The following is a 26451-nucleotide window of genomic DNA, read 5'->3' as shown; positions in this document are numbered from 1 at the left end:
TTTTCTCCCACACCTATGGAAAAGAAATTTGGAACACAGATTGCTTCTTGCTTTTCCAAACCGAACTCCATCTGTACCACTGAAGAGAGTTTTAAAATCTACACGCTGCTCATATATGAGAGCAACGAATGCATATCGATTTAAGATACTTTTTTTTCGGAGTCTGCAGAGTGTGCTGCATGATTTTGTGTCACTATTTATCAGGGATGGAATGTCATCGTGCTGTGTGCTGCACCGGCATGCACAGGCATACGTGAGAGCAGGGTCTTCGCACTTAACAACCTAAATTTAACTTTCTAACGTCCTGGTGGATGACTACTGCATACTTGATGGTACACAGTGGCAAACTTCAAAGTGGCTTTAGACTCCAAAAAGCCTTTACCTCTTGGTTTTATCAGGGAGAGCTTTTCTTTCGAGAGGAGACGATAGAAATACGTTGAAGTTGAACTACGTTGCCTTTTCATTGCCCCACAGTAAGCACCATTAGATTTTCATAGCAAATTAAAAGGTTTTCTGTCTCCAAAGGTTATGATTATAATGGAACGGTTTAGAGATTGCCTTGCTGTTGGATTATCACCTCTTTCTTCATATTGCAGCTATTGGGTGAATTGTTGATACGATTTTTGTCTGGAAACCCATGCTTATTGAAAATGATAACATTTTCTTATATTTTTAATATTAAGGAAACACGCCCTGATTATGACACATGGAAGAGCTTTTCAGGCGGTCTTTTCATTAAGGAAGTGATCCGAACCGTTCCTCCTAAAACCACTTGTGTTGATTTCTCAGGAGTCTCTGCTGATTGTGCATCCTATTGCATAACGGCTGTCACTGCTTGAATGGCGTTTCTTCATTGTTAAAATAATGTAGTCCTCAGTGGTACAATAAATAATGTATGATTTTATAAGTCTGTGATTTAGGCGGAAGGCAATTTCTGGAGAGTCTTAGGGTTACAGTCTCATTCGCAGGGTTGCATCACCTCTTCCTTCCAGTTCCGCCTGAAGATGGGAACATGTAGGGTGGATGTACCTCAGAGTATCCTGTGTGTCCATCTGCATTTCTGCTGCTTGGCTGAGACTGAGCAAAGTCAAGACTGAAGTCGCATTCTGTCCTGGGATAGAGCTGTCTCCTTTAATGTGTAGTGCCATACCTGAACTCATTGCTCTTTCAAGCTCTCTCGAAAGAGCATTGTTTAGTGAGCGCTGCTGGGTAGCAGAGACAGTGGAACGATGAAGGATCAGCCTTGAAGGAAAGGATAATGAAACGTACTTTCATCAAGAAAGTGAAATTGTTTGGAAGAGAAGAGAAGGGGGAGAAAAAGCAGGTGGGGAGTGCTGACTGTTTTATCATGAACTGGTTATTGTGAAGTGCAGCTGCAACTGGGCAGCCCAAACACCTTCCTCCGCTCTCCGTTTACGCAACGCATTTTAAAGCTTTATGTCTTGCCTGGTCTAAAATTCAGGCAGAAGGAGGTGCAGCAGCCTTGACTGAGAGTGAAACATAAATGAACTGAGAGATGCTCTCCTCACTCCCATGTAGAAAGTTTGTCAAAGTTCATTGGCTGGATTTAAGAGGGGACAACTTCAATTTCTGTCTTTCTTGTATTGCTCCTTATTGTGTGGAGCAGTTTGTTCCAAAGAGCGATAATGTAATATTAGTTTTGGTGCTTGCCTTTCAGGGACTAACCTATAAAGCTCTAAAATTGTGTTTGCTAACAGGCTACAAAGATCTTGCTCTAATTTAATATAACCTCTACCTGTGATACATTTGAAGAGCGGAAAAAATCAATTGCGAAAGGTTAGTGACAGGTAAAGTGTATATATAATTTCCAGTTTCCCGAAAGGAACAAAACACTGCATTAATCACAATAAAAAAAATCTAAATACTTTAATGTAAGTAATTGATATATTGACAACTGCATTTATGGGGCTGAAAAGAGAGACATTGGTGAGTCAGTGCTGCTACTTACATCTGGTCCAGAGTCTGAAAACATTATGAAACTCTGTCGCACTGAAACCTGTAACTGGACATCTGTCAGGTTTCACTGTTTACACAAAGTAGTCTTATTTGCCATCATTTAAACTAAATTTCTTTGGGGAACAAGGTTCAGGAAAGCAGAACTAACCAGCTGCGTCAAACGTTTAATTTCTGAATTGACTCCTGAAAGCCAACTTAAAAACTGCCTGTATCCAGAGGGAACATTTCTGCCTGTAAACAGAGGACGGGAATAATGCTATGCCAGGAGAAAGAAATACCCTCCTAAAGGTGCCTCACCAGTTACAGTCTTTCATTCCTCGCCCAGTGCCCTGTGCTGGACTAGCCATCGTGGGGTGCCCCCATCTCCTGCCTGCTTCCCCCCCAGCCTCTGCGTCACAGCTACTTCATTCATTCAAGTTTCTACTTCACCGAGCTGTCACTTAGTTACCATCCATAGCAACTAGCCAAGCGGCAGTTAAACTCCTTCCCTTCTTCACTAAATTGGTGGCAGAGCATCTGGCATTGCCAGGCGTGGCAAACAGTAAGCCACTGTAGCCAGTTGCATCACTTGAAAGGAACATCTGTCTGTGAGACAGTAAGTGAGACGATGGGGTGACCGTAGCAAGCTTTGCTTCTGCCGAGGCAGAGCAAATACCCGTATAAACACTGGTCACGCTCTGCATTCCGGACCCTGACAGTGACAACCAGCTCTTGTCTCCGCTCAGCCGCCTTGCCCAGAGGGTCGTTAACCCCATGGCTTGGTGCTTCACAGCCCTCTGAGCGTGTCTCAGCTGTGACCTGTTTCAGCGACTCCATTAACTTTTTGTTACGATGACATTATGAAGGCAGAGTATCGTGGAAATAGGAGGCGATACTGCCAGTCTAGCTGCATGGGTTTCCCTTACTTTCTTTTGATTTTGTATGAGTTGCCTCCTACTAAGATATGTCCTCCTGCTTAGCTTTACTTTCTGCTCACTTCCCTGTTGTAAGCGTATGTACTTATTCACGTCAGTCATGTACGTTAGCAAATGTAATTTGAACGTAATTAGGTGCCTGTGTTAACACCCTTAGCGGGGTCAGTTAAACTTAGAGGGGAGGGAGCTGATAAGTGATTCACTTTGGTTACTATCATTCATATAAAATTGCCCCTAATGATGATTAAAAAAAAACCCAAGAGGGTTTCTGTTCTCTGTGTTGTACAGTAGAATATATGGCAGAGATCCCAACCAAATGTCAGTGCAGCAGATAAAGATCCTGGTTTGGGTCTGAAAGCACGGTACTTGAACCACTTACTCCTGCTTTTCAGCTGGACTTGGATTGACGCCGTGCTGTGACGCCGCAGGTGCAGTCTTTCTGATTCTGGAGCTGATGCAAAGTAAATACGCCTTTTAAAAATCGGGCAAAAAAATGCAGGTTTTAGTGGAAATTGTAGATGATTGCAGCAGATAAAGATCCTGGTTTGGGTCTGAAAGCACGGTACTTGAACCACTTACTCCTGCTTTTCAGCTGGACTTGGATTGACGCCGTGCTGTGACGCCGCAGGTGCAGTCTTTCTGATTCTGGAGCTGATGCAAAGTAAATACGCCTTTTAAAAATCGGGCAAAAAAATGCAGGTTTTAGTGGAAATTGTAGATGATTGATTTTTTTTTTTTTTTTTTTTAAAAAAGGGGAAAAAGGTTTTTTTAGGTTTTGAAAAAAGTGATTCACTTTGGTTACTATCATTCATATAAAATTGCCCCTAATGATGATTAAAAAAACCCAAGAGGACTAAGATATGTCCTCCTGCTTAGCTTTACTTTCTGCTCACTTGCCTGTTGTAAGCGTATGTACTTATTCACGTCAGTCATGTACGTTAGCAAATGTAATTTGAACGTAATTAGGTGCCTGTGTTAACACCCTTAGCGGGGTCAGTTAAACTTAGAGGGGAGGGAGCTGATAAGTGATTCACTTTGGTTACTATCATTCATATAAAATTGCCCCTAATGATGATTAAAAAAAAACCCAAGAGGGTTTCTGTTCTCTGTGTTGTACAGTAGAATATATGGCAGAGATCCCAACCAAATGTCAGTGCAGCAGATAAAGATCCTGGTTTGGGTCTGAAAGCACGGTACTTGAACCACTTACTCCTGCTTTTCAGCTGGACTTGGATTGACGCCGTGCTGTGACGCCGCAGGTGCAGTCTTTCTGATTCTGGAGCTGATGCAAAGTAAATACGCCTTTTAAAAATCGGGCAAAAAAATGCAGGTTTTAGTGGAAATTGTAGATGATTTTTTTTTTTTTTTTTTTTTTTAGACAATGCGTAAACAGGTTTTATCAGGTTTACAGAACAATGTGACTAAGGACATGCAGATTTTTGATGTAAGATAAGTGTCTTGTCTGTGGCAAAAGGACGAAATGAAAGGACATTTGCTGCAGGAATGAAAGAACCTGAATTACAGTGAGACTGCTGTATATGCAGTTTTTAAAAAGCTGCAGTTTTTGAAGTTTCAGCACAACAGAGTCTGTAGATAGCCTCTAGCTGTAAAGTGCTACCTCCAGCCTTTCACGGTAATATTTCATGTCTGTAAACATGCATGTGATGCATTTTGATGACTGGAATCCAGTTCCTACTGGAATTGGAAAAAAAACTTTCACTGTGGTTTTGCTGGCTGTGCTACTTTTTCACTGCCAAAAGAGGTGTCTTGTGATCGGAAAAAAAACCAACCCAAACAAAACCCTCTTTCCTGCCATAACCTCTAAATTAGAAATCTGGCACTTGACTACAGAACGTCCTGAAAAGCAAAATATGGCTTTTTAAAAACATGTAAATTACGAAGCATATTTTCTGTGAAGATACTACATTAGTATTTTTTTTCTAAGGTAGAAAGAAATTTAGTACAATTACAGAACTTCAGTAAGGTTCTGATTTAGTTTTCATCTTAATCGAGGGGAGACGTTACACCACCTTAATTTGGTTCAAGCCCTGGATCTTGTGAAGACCATTCACTTGCCCTAATGCATTCACGCTTACAGTTTTATTTGAACACTCTAACTTTGGTTCAAGATGAATTTTGATGGAAAAGAGGCTGTGGTTGCTGTGCTTTGTAGTTTGCAACTGTAAAAATTGAATGAGAATAATTTTGTATCTTTCAGAGTTTTCTCTGACTTCACTTTCACCCACACTCTTTACCCATCAAATTCAAGTGAAGTACATTGATGTTATGCCAAGAAATATTTGTACTTTTTTACTTTTTCGTGCTTTCTTTAGATCTTAACATATTTTTCCTTCATTTTTGCTGTTAGAATTTTACATACTGTTTTTAGCGACTGGAAGTAGATTAAATTGAGAGAAACGATACCTTGAGCTTGCTGAATCTAGTGCTTGATTCAGAAGCAAGTACAGGAACAATGCTCTGTCAAGCTGTCTCTTAGCTATCTGGCAATATCTTTTTTCAAGTAATAAAATGTATTTATCACTTCAACAGCATGTTTATACTTGAGTTTTAAAATCTACTCTGTATCAAAAATTCTTTCCTTTGAGTAACATGGCTGCTGTCTAGCAAGCTGCCTGTCACTGGTGAATTCCCTGATCGAATTTTGCATGCTAATTAGGGGTAATGTTGAAGGGAGACGTTATTGCTTGCTTAGAATGTAGAGGAAACCCCTGATCTACACACAAATGTTGCTTTTATGAACCTGAACCAAGCCAGGCTGCAGAATGTGAAATAAGGAGAGAGTATTTGTACGGCTCCGCTGTTACTTTCATAGTGCCGTTTGCCAGGGAGAATCATGAGTTACACTTTAGAAGCCTTACAGAGGAGGCTGGGGGCCAGATTCTGATACGTTATCCATGCTGAGAAGCAGTTGATTTCAGGAGTAGTTTCTCGAATAAAGGTCATCTTACTAATGGTTACGATAGTAATTTTCAGATGGATAATTGCCTCTGTTGGTGGTGAGGTGGCAGTGCACCAATCTACCTCTGTCTCTGACCTTCCTGATCTTTGCAGATATTATGGCATGCGGGAGTCTGATGACATATCTGAGCAGAAACACTTTATTTTTTCAACTGCGGTCTAAAAGCAGAAGTGGGATTGTGTTGAACCAGTATTATTGATTCATAGTAATGCATTTTGCTCCCAAGAATCCATCAACGTTTGACGTAACACAACTGAGAAGTGCCCAAAGCAAAGCATTTCCTTACTGTTAATATTGTAATGAGAAAATAATTACATGATTATCACTAGTAAGTATGGTGATATTATATGCAGGTTAATTATTTAAAGGACAAAAATGATTATAGTGCACGTGCCATGCTCATGGCTGCCTACTGAGGATTGTTTTAGAACACAAGTGTACGTGTATTGAGTACAACTGCTAGGTACTATATAAATGTGGAATAGGATTTCTGCCACGAAATAGATACACTGGAAATGAAAAGAAAACATAATTACTGTATTTAGCCTTTACATTGGATAGAAATTTTTAATGAAACAAAAAAAAAGGGGGGGGGGAACCTGGATTCAGGGCATAAACACGATAAATGTTCAGTTGTTTTGTTTGTTAATGTGAACCATTTATTCTAATACTATATTATACTTAAAATATAGTAATTTCTTTAAAGTCTTGCTTGTACTTTACTAGCCAGTCGACCTTATAACCTAACCTAAATCAGTCTGTTTCTCTATAGACCAACTATTGCTTGCTTAGGACCAAAAGGTAAATCGGAGATTACTTTGCTGTGTTTGAAAACATTTGTTTAAATCTGGGTCCTTCCGCAAGGATTTCCAGGGCTGTGTACAGAAAGGGATTAACGAGCAACGGCTCGAAGCATAAAGACTAATACAGGGGGAGTCTCGGGTCTAAAGAAAGGCCTTAAAATGAAGTCACCGGGAGGACTGTAGAGGGGAGAAAAGAGTGTGACAATCTGACTTTCAACAATCCCATCTAGTTTTATTTAGGAGTGTTGCAGAGAGTTCTTTTTCCTAAGGCAGCACACCTGCGCCTGTAGCAAATAGTCTTCCTAGTACTGCGTTTCAATGAGACTTCTTCCAGTGTCGCGGTAGGATATGTGGTAAGTCCGCTCCGAGCCCTACGTGACACGTGCTAATGGCAGAAAGAGGCATCGTGCAAATAGTCGACGCTGAATAAAAAGTGCAGAAAATACGTGTAATTATTTTATTTTTAGGTGAAATGGATGTAATGGTCGTGACTCATGATTTAAGCCTGCTCTGAGTCTACCATTTAAAGCAGATTTGGAAGCTCTTAAATACATAATAGTCAAGATTTTCTGTCTGTAGTTTGTTGATGTGTGTAAAGTCTTCATTTTTGAGGATTTCCATATTATTTTGTTTTGGTTGCTAGTAAATAAAATTGTCCATTCAATTTCCTGGGGCGAGTGCAGAAATAAGGTCTCATGCTTGTTACATGAAGAGATACAGCTGATATTAACTGTACTTCATACACCTCCCTAAGACCATTTCAGCACTTTAGTCTTCCTTTGCATTATTCTTCATCCCGGAGATTTGTGGGGTGGTACAAACCAGAAGATAATCTGTCTTGGTCATCAGCTCAGAAATTTCCCTGAGTTTTCAATCATTTCTCGTGACTGACAGTAGCCCTATATCCAGGGGAGTCCTTAAATAAGATTTTTTTAATTTTTTTTTTTTTTTGGCCTGCACCTTGTATATGCAGAAGCTTCTATGAGAAAGGTGAGCCCAGCTTATCCCTTTTACCTACATCAGGAAAGCCCCAGCGCCATTAGGGGAACAGTATCTGTCATAATATAAAGCTGCAAAATGGAGCCAGAAGAGGCAATTGCTGAATATTCAGGGCAAAAATAGGAGAAGAAGAAAAAGGGAAGGGACAGCAATGGCATAACCAAATCACTTTCCTCATATCCAGGGGAGATGTTTCTCTCTTTAAGTGCATTTGGATGAGAATTTGGAATAGTTACACATCTGTGTTCGACAACCGGGAAATAAAGGAAAAAGAAAATTATTATTTTAGAGCTATGTTTATTTAAAACACTTTAAATTCTATACATATGCATAAGCTTTTCCAGTTCCTCTTTTTTCAGTCTTTTTTGGTGTCTTAGCGGTACCTGAATACTTGTAGTTCTTGATACTTCTTCCCTGGGTATCCCCCGTACATTGCATTGTAGCCCCTGTTCTCATTGTTCAGGTAAGTAGCGAGGCAGGAGCAAAGGGAAATAATATCTTAAACGTGTCTCTAAGCCTGCGCCCGTAGCATTCTCCACACATCAGCATAGCTCCCAGAGCTTCGGGGCTGGCGCGTTTAATGTTCGCTGCTGGTTTTGACTGCCACAACGTGAAAAGCCAGAGCTCTTCGGGCAGTCTCCTGAGACATCCACGATCGCAGCGTTCTTAGCAAACGGGGAACTGGGGGACTGGCAGTGCTGCTTACAAATAGATCGAGAGATCGTTTCTCAACATTGTTTCAGAAATGGATTGCGTGTGGTAGTTGCAGGATAGAAGTAATAAACAGTTACTCCACTTTGGGAAATGAAAATACATATGTATGATGTTTGTCAGTAATGTAACATGCATATTTTCTTGCTTAATAAGTGATGGCAATGTATTAATTGTAACTATTTTACAATCCTTTAGGTGGCTATAATAGCGGGAAATTTTGAGCTCGCTGAATATATCAAGAATCACAGGGAAGCTGATATTGGTAAGCAAAATATTTACAGACACTGAAAATAAGTTATACGTGTTTAAACCAAGGTTTTGCAAAGATGGTAAATCTGATTCTATGCGAGATATGGCTACAGGGCTGATGACAGTATCGTTTCAGGGAGATTTTAAAAGTAAGTTTTCTTTAAAAAATGAAGATGGGGAAAAAGCTGAAATGTTTTCAAAATGTGCTCTGAAAATGAAAATTTGATAAGTAATGCAAAAGAGTGGTAGATGCTTTATTAACATACATTAGCCAGTTTGTAACAGATTAAATACACATCCACGTACCTGGCCGAACTGGCTCCTGCGGGCTGTTTTGGCATCGGCCTAAAGCAGTTCTCAAGTAGGAATAATTGGTCAGAAGACGAAGAAAGATGCTTCTCTGCAATGAAATGAATGTATGGCAGAAACTGTCCATCCATATCCGTAAAACCCTCTCCTCTCACTGAGTTTGGCATGGGGCGCTGGACGAAGGCTAGCGACAGGCGTTAAGGGCCCTTGACAAAAAACCTCAAGGCTTTTTAAAGTTCTTTTTTACATAGGGAGTTTTGCCATTAAAATAAAAAAACAGTTTGATAAAAGTTATTTCTGGTACAGTTTAATTAAAATGAATTAAAATGCTTTAATTCAAGTTAATTAAAGTTCCACAGGAACATCCTGAAGTTGAACGAAAAAAGGCATTCCTTTTGAAGCAGGAGGGTCTGTATAGTCGCCTGCACTCATTTAACTCAGTGATGCAGATCTGTGACTTGATAGTATTTAATTTATGTGGAAAACTAGGCCAGCTCACATGAAACGTAGGATTGTGAAAGAATTGCTGTGGATTAAGGCCTCCTTTCCATTTCCCTTTGTTGTTGCATGTGATCTGCAGGGGTACACTTAAAAATTCCCTGTGGTAATGCGAATTCTCGTAGCACTGCGATGCTTTCAACTCTTTGCAGTACGCATTGAGAAAACTGAGGACACGTTGCATAAAAGTTTTGTGTAAAAGTCATAACTTCTGCATAAGAGTTCGTAGTGAGTTTGGAAGGTTTTTATGTCAGAAAGTGGGATAGTTCCTTTCCACGTAAGAAGTCGTCATCCTTCTGTATTTATAAACAATCTGATGTAAAAAAATTAACTAAAAATGAACCAGTTATTCCTAATAGGGTGAGCATCTTATTATTTTTTATATTTACATGTGGCTAACGGTTTTATAACGTCATGACGATGTTGAAATGAAAGGAAATGGTTCTTTAGATTCAAATGTTCCCTTTATTTCTGCCGTGTTAGTTCTTGATATTTTGGCTTGCGTGTAGAGTCAGTGCAGAACAAGTACTGCACATAGACAATACACAGTATTATGGTTTACGTTTCTCTGAAGGGGTTTTGTTCTCTTAAAAACAGTTGCGTACAATAAGAGAAAAAAAACTTGTAAAGGAATGACTTGCTAGAATTAGTTGTGCGTACACTTACAGTATGAGTAACTGCGAAGTAAATATAACATTTACAGTACACTTACAAACAGTAGCCCCTAAACTGGTTTGTGTGAAACCGCGTTGATGTTAATGTCATCATTTTTTGGACTGACCAGTTCTGCACTACTTTTCCTTTCCCCTGACAAGTGCAGGTTCCAAGTTATGTCAGTATGTGGGAGAAATTGGAATGTAGTTATGAAGTAGATGGATGAGACTCGTTCCCGAAACAAGTGATAGCCACGTGGCTGAGGCTTTAGGCAGAACTTATTATTGCTGACTGTAAAAACTTTCTGTGGGATTTGGTGATTTCTAGAAAATTTCTTAGAAAATGTATCCTATGGGAAGATTCTCCAAATTTTCCTGATGCCTTCACTTTTCCACTGAAAAATAGAAATACTGGTGCTTCCATGATTCACTTGCGTTTTTTGCAAGGTGGTGGTGGACTGCGCATAACTATTTAAATTAGTAGATTTGTCTTAAAGAATAAGCATTACGTTATGTTGTTTCCTCGCAGCTAATTCAATTTAGCCAGACATTTGTCCCTTAAGATTTACTGCTTAAAAAAAAAAAATTGTCATTGAAATACCTATTTCTGGAATGCCTCCCAGTTAAACAAACAAAAGAAAAATCAAAGAAGACTATCCTGAGCAGAAAACCTGAGAGCTAGTATGATGATGAATGTGCAGAACGATGTCAGCATTTATACTTTAACAAGTTGGCTCTTCTTTATCTTACTTGCCTGGTTATCCACTATATTTGCGTAGTTTTGGATGTATTCCAACATATATCATTTGAGTAATGTACCTTCTTAGAGCCCAGAGGCAACAGAGTGGGAAGGAATTAGCAAAGAGCTTGAGAAGTATCCTCATGAAGAGAAGAAGGACAGATCATACTATGAAGTCTCTTGAGAAACGTTTCATCTTTCATCCCTCAGAAAGTGTATTTTTGGTTAGATATTGAATTTTGGTATTGAACCAGTTCATTAAACCTTGTTGTTATTATTTTAGGCTCATTTAATAATTGTTACTATATTTTATAATTATTTTCAACTCATTTAATAAGTTACAACAGGGAGAAATTCTTTGGAATATGTGCAGCTTTGGGTGGGTCTCTTTTTTTGCGCTGGAGGTTTAAGCTGGTAGGTGATGAGCTGTTCCATCATTTAATAGTAAGCTTGTCAATGACATTCATGATTATTCGCAATAGCATTCATTGGAAGGAGGGGCTGGTGATGCATCGGGAAAAACTCCGCATTGCTCGTGATTCATTGGAAAGAACTCCACATTGCTCTTGGAAGATTTCTGACCTAATCTTGTAACTTCTAGTGATCTTCATACCCAGTATCTTTCGTTATAGATACTTTTAATTGCAAGCTGAGTAATATAAGTGGCAATACTATTTTTTTCAGAAAGAATCTACCTACTTTCCTGGGCATGTCGTCTTAAGGATGGGAGAATTTTAATTGGTGGAAGCGACTGGAGGCTGGACCTAACTTAGTAGTTTCAAGAGCAGTTTTTTATCTGGTGCCAGAAACAAGATTTTACATTTTTCAAACCGAAGTATCTGAAATATGAAAAATCATATTTGCTTGAAATCCCTAATCTTACACAGTGAGGAACTACACTATCCGTGTCCATCTGTTTTGACATGTGCTAATTAACATTATTCTTAGATAATGTTGTTGTCCCAAACTATTGCAGGAGGAAGTCACTTGTACTTTCAATGCAGAAGGTATTATGTGGGTGTCTTCCAGTTTGTCAGTAGTCACAAAGCTGTTTCAAGTAGTGTTGCCAAAACTGCAATTATAAGGATCTAACAGCAGTAATGTAATGCTTATGATTCATGGTCCTGTGCCATGCATTGCGGTGAATGAGCTGCTTGGTTCAGCGGCAGAGATCGTAGCTCAGCCTTTCCGCAGAAGGAGGGTATCGCTGCCCGTGGAGTAAAGGGATGAGTCTGCAGCGCGCCGACAGCAGAAGCGCTACATCTCAATGCACTGGTCCACAAGAGCTCCGCATAAATAATATATGCTTAAGTGCTGGGTATATCACTTATTATCTCCTCCACCTTTGCCTGCCAATTATATTTCATTGGCATTTAGAGTAGAATACCATTTTAAGCCGTATGCAAAGTCTGGGATTGTTCAGTTTAGAAGAGGCTGAATTGCATGTCTTAAAGGGAGTCTTTTTTCTTTTCTCCCCCCCCCCGCCTTGGCCTGGGTCTGTGCCAGACCGTGATGCTAAGACTGTCCCTATTGTTGAAGATGATGGAGAAGCAGCTCAGGTGGAAAATGGCCAGGGTATCCTCTAGCAGTAGAAAGTTCTAATTTACAGCAGAATTACTAAATCTTTGTTCTACAGGTCAAATCCCACGGAGATTGTTCTTCCTTTTTCTTTTTATTTAATTACAAAGCACTTACATTAGACAAATGTGTTGAAATGCTGAAAAACTAGGCATATATAAAATAAGCTTCTTTGCAATAATCATAAGACTTCACGTTGTTCTGTAAAAAGAAGAAAACGTAAAAATATCTATTTTAGAGCCAAAAAAGGCAAAAATAGTGACCCATGTTACTGGAGTAATGTGACATCTGACTGTAAGAGAGGGATGTTTGTCTAAGGTGTGTAGGGTCTGGGTATCTCACTCAGATCTTGCCAGATGAAGGTGCCTACTTAGGGCCAATGTCAGCGTACATGTTCAGTCAGAGAGACGAAATCCGTCTGTTCCACTTTTATAGAAGCAAAATGGATTAAAGTTTGTATCCAAGACAGAAGGTGTAGGTGCCATTGGTGACCTGATTAACCCGGGGAGTCCCTACCTAGTCATCTGAAAAAAAGAAAGAGGAGATTTTACCAGTAAGGTTTCTCAGCTACGTAGAATTGTGCTATAGCGGCCATTCGATTGGCTAAGCTGAGCGTGTTTCAACGTAGATAAGGTCATTTAGGGTTTCAAAACCATCAGGAGGGGTGAGAGCTGATAGATGTACTCTGGGACAGCTCTGAGCAGCAGCACTTTGGTTGAAGAGCGTGTACCACAACGATCCTCCACGTTGTTTCTTCAGTCTGGAGAAAGCCCGATTTCTCTCACATTCTCATTTTGGATGGGTGCAGCTCTCTGACTCTTGGATAATTTCACAGAGGAAGCTCATGGTGAAATGAGGGGCGATCCACGGAAGGGGGAGACCTGGAATCCAAACCCGCTGACTGTTCTCGTGACTCTGGTCTACAGCGTGTAAATGTTCAGGCCGGGTGGCGCTTAAAGCAGTTGTATTCCTTTTTGGCTGTAAGCCCTTGTGTCTCCCCGCAAACTGGAGTTTTGTAGAACCTGCTTCCGCTTAGCCACAGCACCAGCATAAAAACCTGTTAGTTATTCCGTCCTATTAAAAAAATTGACCTTTTCCTCTGGAAGTTCAAAACTGTGGGTTCTCTCACACGTGCTCTCCCTCCTTCTATCAGCAAGTCGCTTCTTCCTTACCTTGCGCCTTTTCCCACCATCAATTTCCAATTAATCTTTCCATCTCAGGTGGTACATTAGGTGTCTGGGTGACCAGCTTCTTGAAGCCGTGGCATGAAAAGTATTTAGCACAGATAACTATTTTTTTGACTCGGTGCTGCCATTTTCAGAAACAAACTGAGAAAAACAGCCTTGCAAATGATTCCCGTGGCTTAGTACAATAAGAGACGCCGTGCTGTCATTAACAGAGAAAGTTCACGTTAGTCTTGCTTCAGACAGGGATGATGCAGTTTTGCAACAATAAATCACACATAAAAGATAAAGGATTCGGAGGAGAGGAAAAAAGGATATCAGTAAAGGATTAAAAACAAGATCCAGATTTCATTGTATTTATTTCTTTTATGAGGTTCTAAACCTCAGGGAATCCCTTTTGTTTTCTTGACAGATGTTTGAAAGGTGAATGAAAATTGCCCTATCATTTAAGAAGTAATCCTATTTGAAACAAATTAAAATAGTATTTTTCATAAAGCAAGAAAACCTATTACCATAAGGTACTTAGAAACTTGTTTTACAAGCAGTATGAAATACTTAGTATAGCTTCTCAGATAATTTCAATTCATCATGCCCCCAGATTAGTTTTTTGAGGAATAATAACAACATTAAAGGAGCTTATTTTAATTATCACTTATTTGGAAAGTCTTTAGAACCCAGAAGTATCTTGCAGCTCAGTGACTATTGTTCCATCTTTTCTGCTTTGAGGAAGACATTACATATACTCCTGATGTATGGCACAGCAGTCACACATCATTAAAAAAATAATAATAACGTCCCTTTTTAAACTTCTTTTTTTTTAACTAGCTAAGCACATTTATAATTTATTTAACTTCATGCATTTATTTATTGCAAACTAAGAGAAAGTAATGGATTAGAAGATGTGATGAATAGAAAAGTTAATCCCTGATTGTTTTCATCCAGCCTGCAGCTGTCTGTGAGTAAATGAGCACAGCAGATTTAGGAAGCATTGCTATACAGATACAGAATTTACAATGGCTTCTAGAGGATGGAGGTACAAAAACCAATCATATATGTAAGAATATTGAAGCTTTCATTAGATACAGATATGCAAAAATTAAGTATGTTGCAAGCTGATAATCCTTTGACTTGGATAACCTATTTTTAAATCTCTCTTTTGCCTTGGTTCTTTGTGATGAGATGAATTTTCAGATGGATTAAATGACATGGGTTGTTCTTCTTCAAGTGAACAAGGTTTGTTTTATATTGTACATCTTGTCCTTCAGCAGCTCTGAAGCTAGAAGCAATAGAATTCTTTTATTTTTGTTTGCTTTTTGCTTTAGAAAAATGAAACACATTGGGCTGGTGTGCGAGTTTTTGGTAGTTGATTAGCAGACTAACTAATACTTGGATACTGTTGCTAGGCTTCAAGTCAGAGTTCCTGTATTCCTCTATAATTATGCAGAGATATGTGTATGTGATGGTTTGTCTGTGCTTTCACATGGATTATTATTTTTTTTAATATTGAAAATATTAAAATATCTGCTAATATGGTAGGCTTATCCTTTAAAATATACATATTCCACACTGGGCAATTGCTTTTAAATAAAACATTTTTCAAGTATGAGTAAAAGTATTTATTTTTATTAGAATTGTGACTGTAATCATCTTAAGAAACATGCATTTTATCCTAGAATAAGCAGAACAGGTCTTTCAAAACACAAGGCTATTAGTTGGTTTGTGGTAAAATTGCTTTTCTAACCCATTTTCTTTAATTAGACCAGAGCAATTGAGGCCAGCAATCTTGGTTTTTCAGCTGCAAGTGTTTCTATTAAATGCTAGCCGGCCCGATGAATATCCTGTCTGTTTACTTATTTATTTTGGTTTGGGGAACCATTTAGTAATTTTGATTTTCATAAATCAAATGCGTGCAGAATACTTCTCAGGTTAGGGGAAATCATATTTTAGAAAGATACAAGCAGAAACAAGAAAAGGCAGTAAATCAAAAGACTTAAAAATCTACAAAACTGTCAGCAGCATGCAATGACTTGTTCTATTTTTATCGCGCGTTACTTAATAGAAGCAAAAGGGACACAAGTGCGTGTTATAGCCCTGTGTATTTGTCATTTGAATGTGAATAACATTAACCTGTTTCATATGCTAGCAGGCATTTTAATGTGGAAAAAGGATGATATTGGTATAATCAGGATGGCAAAGACACCGAGATCTTCATTGCCCACATTTTAAATGCATATTGTTTGGTAGATTGTCATAATCCTATGTTCCCTTTTGCAGTTTCTTTCAAATACCTCCGCTAAATTAATAATTATTTCTCACGTGTATAGGAAAAAACCCTTTACATTAATGACTTTCAAGCTGGGTTACAACCAAACGAATATTGATTGGTATGAAATAAATTTGTTGCTATTATTCATCTGTTTTTCTCCAAAGGGTTGCAAGGAATAGAACGTCATATGCTCAGTCTTGCTATGTGGTAGCAAACAAATTGGAAAACTGGGAATTCTGATCTGTTAATGTAATTACATACTGAAATGTAGGACAGAGCTTGAAAAAACTTACAGTAGTTTTCTTTTTCCTTTTGATCACAAGTAATTTTCTTCTGTGTGTGTATTAGTACCAAATTGTGCATAACTAGTTTTATTTCAAAGTTTAAACTTTATTTTCAGAAGTTGATTATTCTTGTTGGCCTTTGAAGTTCGGTGTATTCTGTGCATATAGTGTGGAACTGCATGCAGAGCAGCGCAAATTATGTAGTGCATGGTCATTGCCTGTGATTTCTTAGGCTTAGTCTAAATTTTTGAGCAGGAAAGTAAGGGGAGAGCTGGTGACATGCGTAACTGCTGATACAAGTACAGTAGATTTCAGAAGGATTTGGCCTGGTTTGGCCTGTAGTGTGTGTCCTTGCCACCTGCCAGGTAGGCAACAAATGTCGCAGCTACTCCTGTTAGAGTTTATTTTACAGACTGAACAAGAACAACTTTGTAATTGGGCCCAAAATAAACTACCGGAGGAATCCCAGGCCATCTTCAGTGCCCTTGAGCTAGTTTTGGTCTGGGGCAAGAACTCTGTGGTCTGAGCAGTGGGTGCAGGTCATGCAGGGCTCACTGGCTTATCCACGTCTTCTTCCTAGAGATGTTTGGGATGTTGGGGAGGGTGGCAGAGGAAGGGGGGAAAGGAAGGGGGAGAATTGGTAGGTGTTTGGGTCTTGCCCCAATCTTCATGCTCAGACCCAAATGGTTGGAAGTCTTTCCAGGGTCCCCAGCTCCCGCTTCCCCCAAATCTGACTTCTAGCTAGCTCCTAGTCGGCTAGCTCCTCATCAGGAGAAAAGCTTCTCACCTTCTCTGCTCCTTCTAGGCTGAGACCATTATATCCAGCGGTTGGGAACTGTGCTTGTTTTTGGTAATGTTCCTATCATCAGTGTGCTGTTTCATCAGGGAGTAGGGTCAAGTTGCCTTTCCCAAGTCCTCGAAGGGTATGCGTGCCATAAGGCATGGTTCTTTCACCAGTATTGGCTTTTTTTGCTTTTGGTTTTTTTAATAGCTTTCACTGGCTTGACACCACTGAGGTAGCGTACAGGGGAGTAAAAGCAGAGGCCAGGTGCAGAACTAGTGCAAGTCACTGAATTAAAAAAAGAAGTAAAGCCGTAAAGCATAATCAGTAGGAAAAATGGTTTGAGTACACCAGGGATAGTTGCTCTGACTGGGGACAAAAATGGAATGTATTTTCGGATATCAAACAGGTTATCAAATGACGAAGATTAATTTCTCGCTTTACAAAATATAAAGTAATTGAGTGGATTGTACTATTCTCAAAAATTCTGGTGAAATACATAAAAGGATAATGCCATTGAGCTAAACAGGCAGATCAAGGGTCGTGTTATGAGCAGACAGCAATGCAAGTACCCCAGAACTCTCGAATGCTGAAATTTTGAACTAGTATTTCAGCCAAACTGGAACTTGCAATAATGATTTTCGGTTACTCCCTGTGACTGAAATTCACAGCGTTGTTCAATCTGGCGGCCGGATCCTTCTAACCCCCGTAGCTCCCCTCGGAGTCACTGGAAATGGTCAGCAGATGACCCATTCCTCGGGAGTCCACTTTCCGATTCAGTCTTCCAGGCAAGGTGCCTGATCCTGCACCAGGGCGTCTACGGGGGACAAGGGCAGGTACTAGAATAAGTTAAGGAGTTGAATTAGGCTGAGGGGATGTAAAACGAAAGTAGTACTTTTGAGTTTATATGGGATCTGAAATCTGTTCAGTGATCTCCGATCCAATTTTATAGGTTATAGATCATAGAACTGGAAGAGGTTTATGTGACCGTGCTGTCTGACCTTCTCCACAGTGCAGATTACAGAATTTATATTAACTAATTCCTGTTTGAACTGGATTATAACAAGAAAAAACATTTTGTCTTGTTAAAGACCTGCAATAATGTAAATGGGATTTGGAAAATTGTATGCTAGTCTTGCGATCTGATGTTTTTGGATCCATTTGTTAATTGTTCTAGAGTCGATTACGCCTTCATTAAACAGACGTATCTTGTTTCTAATATCAGCTTGTCTGGCTGTAGCAACTGGAGCCCGAGCATAGCTCTGTCTTCTTGACTCTACTGCGTCTGTGCCCACATTTCTCTTCTAAAGCCACTCCTTTCTTAGCGACAAGGGGCTGATCTCAACTATTAGAGAGGAAAAACTCTGAGGAGGAGATGTAAAACTTGAATGGAGGTCTAAATGGAATATAAGAAACTACCATGGACTTTGTGGTTTTTATGGCTATTGCCGTTTGATCAGTATTATCTTAAGCGCCTTTCTGCTAACTTTTCTCAGGGTCCACTAAAATCTGTATCCCTAGACTTTCTATAATTGTGCTTTTTTTAAGAGGATATGCCCTTTGGAAGTATGTGATCAGTGCATTTCAATCATGATATATTTAGGTCTCTGTAACAAAACAGGAGGGTTTGGATGGCAATACCAATATTAGGATATTAGAGGGCCCACACCTAGTATGATAAGGCAGGGAGCCTTCAATACAGGTGTAAGATATGAGGCGGCCCAACAAGGGGGTAGTACAGAAGAAAAATTGTTTGAAGTGTCTCACAGAGAATTCCAGTATTCCTGAAAAGTTAATGTATTTTCTTTAAATCGTTTTTCAACATGAGCCTCAAGAGCTCTCTAAGATTGTGTCAAACGCTATGCGGGATTTCAAACAGTGAAACAGTGAAGCCAGGTCAAAAATAGACGTAGGACAAATAGAGAAATAGATGTGTGCAGAATCCCATGGCTTCCTATTTCTCCCATTTACAATGGTGAGAACACAGGAAAAAGAGATGAAAGAACATGAAATAAATGCTAGAGTTTTAAAAAAAAAAAAAACAAAAACGGTAAGATAGAGATTGATAAGAATAGTCAGGAACGTTTCCTGAAGAAACTTCCTGTGTTTCCCAAAGTTAATGCAGAGTTGGACTAAAAAAAAACAAAAAAAAAAGGGAGGGGAAGAAAAAAAAAAAAGAAACTTTCAATGTAATGTAGGTCCTTATGCTGAGCACTTCATCACAAGCCTTTTCATGCCCCCAGTAATTTCCTTTATATAATTAGGCTGCCAGTAGACTACAAAGTTAAGACTAACGGCACAAGGGTGGATTTTTAACTTCTAAATATGTGGATTTTTGTGTGCCAGTGTGTATCTTAATCGTTGCGTTATTGAAAATAATCAGGTTCAATATAACTCCCATTTGAAGACAGGAACATCTTCCATGGACTAATTGGATTTGGGTGAGGATAGCCGCCTAAATACAGAAGCAACTTGGTTACATTGCCAATCATATAAAACAAGTATTTGTAGGAATGAAAAACTTTGTATGAATATAAAGCTAAGTATTTGTGTGAGCTTAGTGATTGCAAGGATAGTATTTTTCTGTTAGATCGGTTCAGATAACCTTTTTAAGTTGTGCTTTTCAGTAATAGCTACTCTCCTCCATTTTGAACAGATTTATTACACTTAGTGACTCCCTTACTTGGAACTCCTCTTTCTATTATGCTACATTTATATTTATATCATTTTTAACAGCTAAACATACTGGTTTTCTTCCAAACTAGATTATTTATCAAAATTAAGTTGATGTTATGTTTTCCATTCAATGTACAATGGTTTGGCAATTTACCTTAAGAACTGAGGCTTCACTGAAAAAATTTGTTGTAATATCTTCTGAATATGCAGTCTCTTTAAAAGGAAATAGTATCCCCGTAGAAGACCATTTGTTGTCAAATTATAGATGAGGCTTGATAAAGGGATAGGCTTTGAAGCATACTGCCTTGTAATGAGTGTAATATTTCACGCTGTATTTCACACTGTTCACAATATTTCACGCTGTTGCTGTTACTCCATTTATATCTCTATCTCCTGGGCTATGTCTGAGTTGACAGCCTTTCCCTTGGAGTTCAGGAGAAGCTGTATCTTTTTGCAGTCAAGGTTTTGTCACACCGTGGAAGATATCTTCGAAGTAAACGCTTTCCAAGTATTTAAATCGGGTCTCCTTAGGATTGTGGACAGAGTTCCCAGGAAGTCCAAGGCCGTTGAAACTACTTGAACCTTTTCTGTCACTCCCTCTCTAGTTTAATGAGCTGGTGTCGTGGTTTAACCTCAGTCGGCAACTGAGGACCACGCAGCCGCTCGCTCACTCCCCCCCATTGGGATGGGGGAGAGAATCGGAAGGGTAAAAGTGAGAAAACTCGTGGGTTGAGATAAAGACAGTTTAATAGGTAAAGCAAAAGCCGCGCACGCAAGCAAAGCAGAACAAGGCATTCATTCACTCCTTCCCATGGGCAGGCAGGTGTTCAGCCATCTCCCTTGACTAGTGTAAACACTGCTCAGCAACAACTAAAACATCGGTGTGTTATCAACATTCTCACCCTAACCTTTGGCCAGTTGGGGTCAGCTGTCCTGGCTGTGCCCCCTCCCAGCTTCTTGTGCACCTCCAGCCTGCTCAGTCGGTAGAGCATGGGAAGCTGAAAAGTCCTTGACTAGTGTAAGCACTGCTCAGCAACAACTAAAACATCGGTGTGTTATCAACATTGTTCTCACCCTAAATCCAAAACACAGCACTGGACCAGCTACTAGGAAGGAAATTAACTCTATCCCTTCCGAAACCAGGACAGCTGGTGTTTGGAGATTTTTTTTTTTTGGCCTCTTTTGTTTCATTGCCAGATGTCCACTTCGTTGACAAAAAAAAAGTTTTAGATGATTTTTCTGTATTTTGCAGTTCTAAGGGCAGCTGAATCAGAAGGATGTCTTCTTTACTGGTTTCCATGGTTCTCTCCAGTCGCAAGTGGCGGTCCTGAAGGATGTGTATGGTGTCTGTTACAGTAACTGTTTTTTAAGGATATCAGAGAAACAATTACTTTGGAGTTATTTGGCTTTGTGTGTTTTCAGGAATAGTTGTAAATTATTTCTAAACATAGTAATACAAGACAGAATTTATGGATGGCACATGTTGTTAAGGGATGGCAATTTTAATTTCTTCAATTTCCAAGTTAGCCAATTAGACAACGTTTTATTTACTAGCCTATCTAAACCTATTTTTGTATTTGGGTGTAACTATAGATATAAATACTAATAAATAAACTGGTTATGGAATGAGCTTATTGTTTTGCACCTCTTTCTCTGGAGCATCTCTCTCTGCTCATTCCCTGATACACGGACGGACATCTTCCATCTGGACAGTTGCAAGGACCAGACTGGGCTGTGCACTCCGCTCTCCTACAGCCTGTCCAGGGCAGTGTAGTTTACGTGCCCCGCGTAGCCTGGGAATCCTGCTGGTGTGCAACAAGATTGTTTTCTCAGTGAATCTCTATTCTGTTTTGGGTTTTTTTTCCTTATCCTTTCTATGTGTGTCTTGATAATTTCATATGCAGGTTTTGAAGCCAAAGACTCTTTTCTGCTCCATTTTCTATATAATGTTGCTGGCATAATTGTTCAGAATTTTTCATAAAAGACAGCATTACGATACCATCTTGATTCAGAAGAGGTTGCGGCGTAAATATTATCCAGCAGAGTGGCTATAATTGGGTGAAATCCATGCCGAATGAAAACAACGAAAGATTTATTGAGTTGAAGAGGCAGGAAGATTTACAGCATTAAGATTATATTAGTTGTATGTGTGTAGGAGTACCTCTGGTTTTCTGCTAATTATATATTTCTACTAACTCCAGTAGACTAGGACTTTAGTACCCTAGTAAAGATACCATCTTAACACTATCATCCTAGCTGTTTGGCTTTCAGAAATAAGGAAACTATGAAAATAAAATGCCCAGATTTTATTCCTCCTCCTAAAGTATTCTCTTACAAAAAAATACATTACTTGATAAACTTCTGTTCTCTATATATAATCTTTTGTATTATAGCATTTCCTAATTGGGAAGCTGCCTCTTACATCTCTTTGGAGCAGCTGAGATAGCAAGATTTAACATAAATTTTGTGATGTGTTTTCAGTTTTGAATGTGCCTTATCAAATCTATAATTTAACACTAATCATTTATTTACCCTGAAGAAATTATTTGTTCCTCCTGAAAAAAGCCTTCCAAGTGCAGACTGTCAGCTTGCTGGATGGTCTTTTGAGTCTCTCTTTCCCTTTCTCTTTTTTTTTTTTGAACTAACACCCAGCCACTAGTGCTTCCAGCATTTCTGGGATTGCAGGCACCAAGGTACATGTGTATCTCGACCTCGGGGATTTTAACAGACTGAAATTAATGTTTTCATGTGCATTGCTTGTCCTCTTCCTGCATGTCCCACCTATGTGAGTGGTCCTGCAGAGATGAGAGTCCCCACAGCCCCCATCCCACAGAGACACGCTGTATCTCGTGCTGTACAGCCTGATCCCGGCTCACTGTCTTTGCCTTCAAGAGGAAGCCCAGTCCCTCCTGCTTGTCCACGTAGCACTTGTCCAGGTGTCTGGGGTCACACCTTGCAAGAAATCAAAAAAGGCAGTGAGTCCACGGAAATTTTTGCGTTAGTTCAAATTTATCTTTACCCGTCTTTTGAGGGCTAAGCTTTTTATTTTGGGTCAAAGCATGGCTTATCTTGCCGGCTTCATTAACACTCTTGAGAATGCCAGGTGCTAAAGAGCTCTATTTTTGCTGTGCACATCAAGTGTGTCTAGTTTCTTGTGGCCTATTTTTACGTATTTCTTCATTCTATGACTAGGAAAAGCTGTGAAGGGAACAAAGAGGTTGTGAATAGCCAGAGAAAACTGCTATGATATTATTACAGGAAAATAAAGGGGAGGATATATCTGTGAGATTCCATTTGTGAGAGGGCATGAAATTAAAATTAAAGGCAGGAAATTATGCTTATAAAAACAAATAAAAAGCAGAATAGTACATTTTGTTAGCTATATTTCATCAGTCAATTGACTATTTCCACATAATTCCATGAAAAATGCTTTTAGGTCTTTGGATAAAGGATTCTCAAGTAGCAGAGGCTCAGAAATTGTCTCTGTTTTCCACGCGTATTCCAGGGCATTCTTACTTAGCATTCAGTATTAAGCAGTTATCTGCAGAAAGTGAGGAGATGTTGAGGAACCTGACAGCTCTTTCTCCTCAGAGGAGGAGGCATACGATCTAGTGGGGGTGTGCGCTTAAACCCAGTGGTCCCCTGTCTTAAAAATAGACAACTGACTAGGCTGTAGGGAACTTGGAGGGAGGAAAGGAGATGCTCTGTTCCTTTGTGCAGAAGCCACCGGCCAACACAGGGACCCTGATGCTGACCTGGCCGCAAAGGGCAAGGACTGGGATCTTGCTCTGTGGTAGTTGGTGTACAGTCGGTATTCATGAGATGGAAACCCAGAAAAATAGTGGAGAACCACTTACGATGACTTGTGGTGTAGCAGTAAGGCAAGAAAAAGTTCCTAAGGCTAAGCTAACCAAACCGTTTCAGTCCTCCCTGTAGATCCTTTGGACTTTTGGACACTCTTCTTGTCCCCTAAACTCTCTCTGGTTGATCCATATGCAATACTGTGGTTGAGTACCAGGAACTGAGCGCCTAAGACAGTGCTCTCTATGCATCTTAGTGTTGCGTTTGCTTTTTTCTACAGCACCGTGACTCCAGGGATATATCTGTGTCTTTTGAAGGCAATCCCAGAAGTTTTCTGCATGTGCTGAGAGGCAGCAACTGGGAGACGACAAACTGAAAGGCATAGAGCTAAGCTTTGTTTTGAACGGTGTTTAACGTCAGAAAGCCTCCAAGCAAGCAGGTTGTGAGCGTGGCTTGGGGCTGTACTAACATACCGATGCAGTGTCAGTCTGGCTTGAGGAATGGTTAGAATGAGCTCATTTGTCTGCCCCAGCAATACGCAATCCGTTTGTGATCTGCTGTAACAGCCTTTTCTTCAGCACCGCTGCCAAGTACTCATATCCCGTATTGGATTTGTCTAGCTGCTAATTCCGCCCCAAATAAGGATTTTATAATTTTTTCAGCTGGTTGCATCTTGCCTGTTTCAGATCACTTTTCCATTTAATCATGGTTGCTTTCCTGTTTCTTTCCTTCGTTGTCACCTTTCCTCGTTTTTCTTTGCTTTTGTCAGTGCCAGCTTTTCTGTTCTGTATAGTACCTCTGTGCTCTCCCAGTTCTTTGCCTTGGTTATTCAACTTCTATTCCCTTATAAGATACAACTCTTTCCCATGTCTGAGGGAGCTGTTAAGATTTCTGCATGTTGACTTGTCCTTTCCCTCAGCAATTTTGTATGAAACTGTAAGATTATTGGGATAAGGAACGTATTTTCTTTGCCCCTTGTCCTAAAAGAGAGCAAGGCTGAATTTCAGCCCTACGCGGGTTAATCTTCTGCACCTTTTCAGAGCCTGACTCATACAAAGCTAAATCTCTCTTTGTTTATCATGCCACTGCGCGTGCAGCAGTTGCACTGAGTGGCAGTAAATTCTGCAAGTGATAGATGAGATACGTGAGCTTCAAGTATAGTGAGTACTGTGAGTACTTACATACTGCTGCGTCGCAACTACTGGCAGATCTGGCCTCGGTTTACGGTAGCATTGGGCTGCTAGCAATGGATTAATAGTTTAACCTGCCTCCAAGAAAAGATTACATTAGGACAAATAAGAAATTACAAGCACTTGCAAAATACGTTGTTGGTCTCAGATTGGATCCGTGAACTTCCATGTTTTACAAGTTCTGCCACATTTGGTTTGGAGTTTAGGGATTAAAAATAGGTAAAAGTGATCCCAAGAGTCTGCTGACATTCTTCCTTTCTAATCTGTACTTAGGACAGAGTATTTTTTTTTTTTCTTTTGACCCATTAGCGTAACAATGTTTATTCAGGCATCTTCGTAAGCAACAGATGCACATTCTTACATGCGAAGTTAACCAAGAGACAAAAAATGTAAGAACTAACCTGACATTGTTTATTTCAACTAAACGGAAGCCAACTTACATTAGCTAGATTCCTAGTATAGAAAATGCTTTGGATTTTTAACACGGGGCTGTGTTTTCCTCCTTGTGGTAAATAATGCAGTTATCTTTTTGTTTGGGTTTTTTTTTTCATTGCTAGCTTGGTTGTGCATAGTGGGTGAACATACATTTTCTGATGATGGTTGGATGGAGAAGGGTTTCCCTTTCATCATCTTTATTGACAAAAGCTAAAGCTTGGAGCCAGTCTACCTCCAAAGCTGGTGGAGGTTTCTCTCCACATGCCTGTACTGAAGGATTTTCTTGGTTTTTTTTTAAGTAAGAGAAGATCTAGTTGAGTCAAAATCCCTGTGGGTTAACAGGGCTTCTCATCCTTCTGTGGAGTACAGGTTATTGTCTTAGAAAGTACATTTCAAAAGTTATTTACTGGCAGAAATGTTACGCAATTAAGCGTAATTTTTGGCCTGGCCAGAGATTTGGAGGGAATAGTACTTACTAAGAACTTTTTGATCACATGCTGGACTTAATTATATGACATTCCCAAACAGAATTTGGGATTTGTTTGTTGATTTACTTTCATTTTCTTATTTCTAAAAAAAAACAATTATAGAATTATCCAAAAGATAGTTTAGGGTTCCCCCTTTTTGAAGGATCTGCCTCTTCGCTGCAAATAATTGAAGTTAGAAGAATGGGACGCCTGTCATTAAGCCTGGGCTGTTGCCAGTGGTTCAGCGAACAGGGTCCCCGCGCGGGGTGATGCCCTGGTCGCTATGGTGATGGTGCTTTGTTCTGCACACTGTGGCACAGCATCCTGCGGGCTGGAAATGACCACTGCGCCTGCTGTGGGTACCCAGGAATTGCCGTGCCCGGTGTACTTTCCTCTTTGCAAAACAGTTAGTGTTTCCATTTTCCACCCGTGGCTACCTCTGAATAATCAGGTGCTGTTTATTCTGTGCCGGCTGATGAGGAGAATAGTTCAATTGATGGGGGAAGTTTTTGTGGTGTCTGAACTCTGTTATGCAAGTGACAAGTCGTGTTCTGCATTAAAGAAGTGTAAATCTGGATAAAATCTACATAAATTATTACGGATTTAGGCTAGTGCCTTATCTTAGGTTGTGTTCGGGTTTCCTCTTGAAGAAGAAAAAAGACAAAATCTATTAAGTCTGTTTCTGGCAGCTGGTGGACTGTGTCCTATGCAATCTGAAAAATATCTATGCAGATTAAAAAAAATCTGCTTCTCTTCTGATTTGCATCTTCTGTCTAAGTGAAAAAATGGAGTAAGTTGGGAGCAAAGAGTTGTTTAAAACTGAAGATTCCCCATTTAGTTATATTTAGTATTTGGTAACGGCATGTTCTTGACATCTGAAGATAAAACTGTAACGTGCTTCTGATAGCCAAATGTTTGCACTGATCCAGTGCTATATGCAAATTAAAATCTAAA

The 26451-nt window shown here is 39.6% G+C and overlaps 1 protein-coding gene across 1 annotated transcript in view; it reads left to right on the top strand.

Annotated features, from left to right (window-relative positions):
* SHANK2 (SH3 and multiple ankyrin repeat domains 2) overlaps positions 1-26451 on the top strand; it is a 325234-nt gene that overhangs the window by 35742 nt on the left and 263041 nt on the right. The window contains exon 9 of the mRNA XM_009286552.1: positions 8583-8649. Within this exon, the coding sequence (XP_009284827.1) occupies positions 8583-8649 (67 nt within the window). The remainder of the gene's footprint in view (positions 1-8582; positions 8650-26451) is intronic.

This window comes from Aptenodytes forsteri, unplaced genomic scaffold (genome assembly GCF_000699145.1).
Source record: "Aptenodytes forsteri isolate BGI_AS27 unplaced genomic scaffold, ASM69914v1 Scaffold252, whole genome shotgun sequence".
In the NCBI taxonomy this organism is placed as follows: Eukaryota; Metazoa; Chordata; class Aves; order Sphenisciformes; family Spheniscidae; genus Aptenodytes; species Aptenodytes forsteri.
Note: the sequence above shows the minus strand (reverse complement) of the source record. Positions and strands in the feature narration are given on the sequence as shown.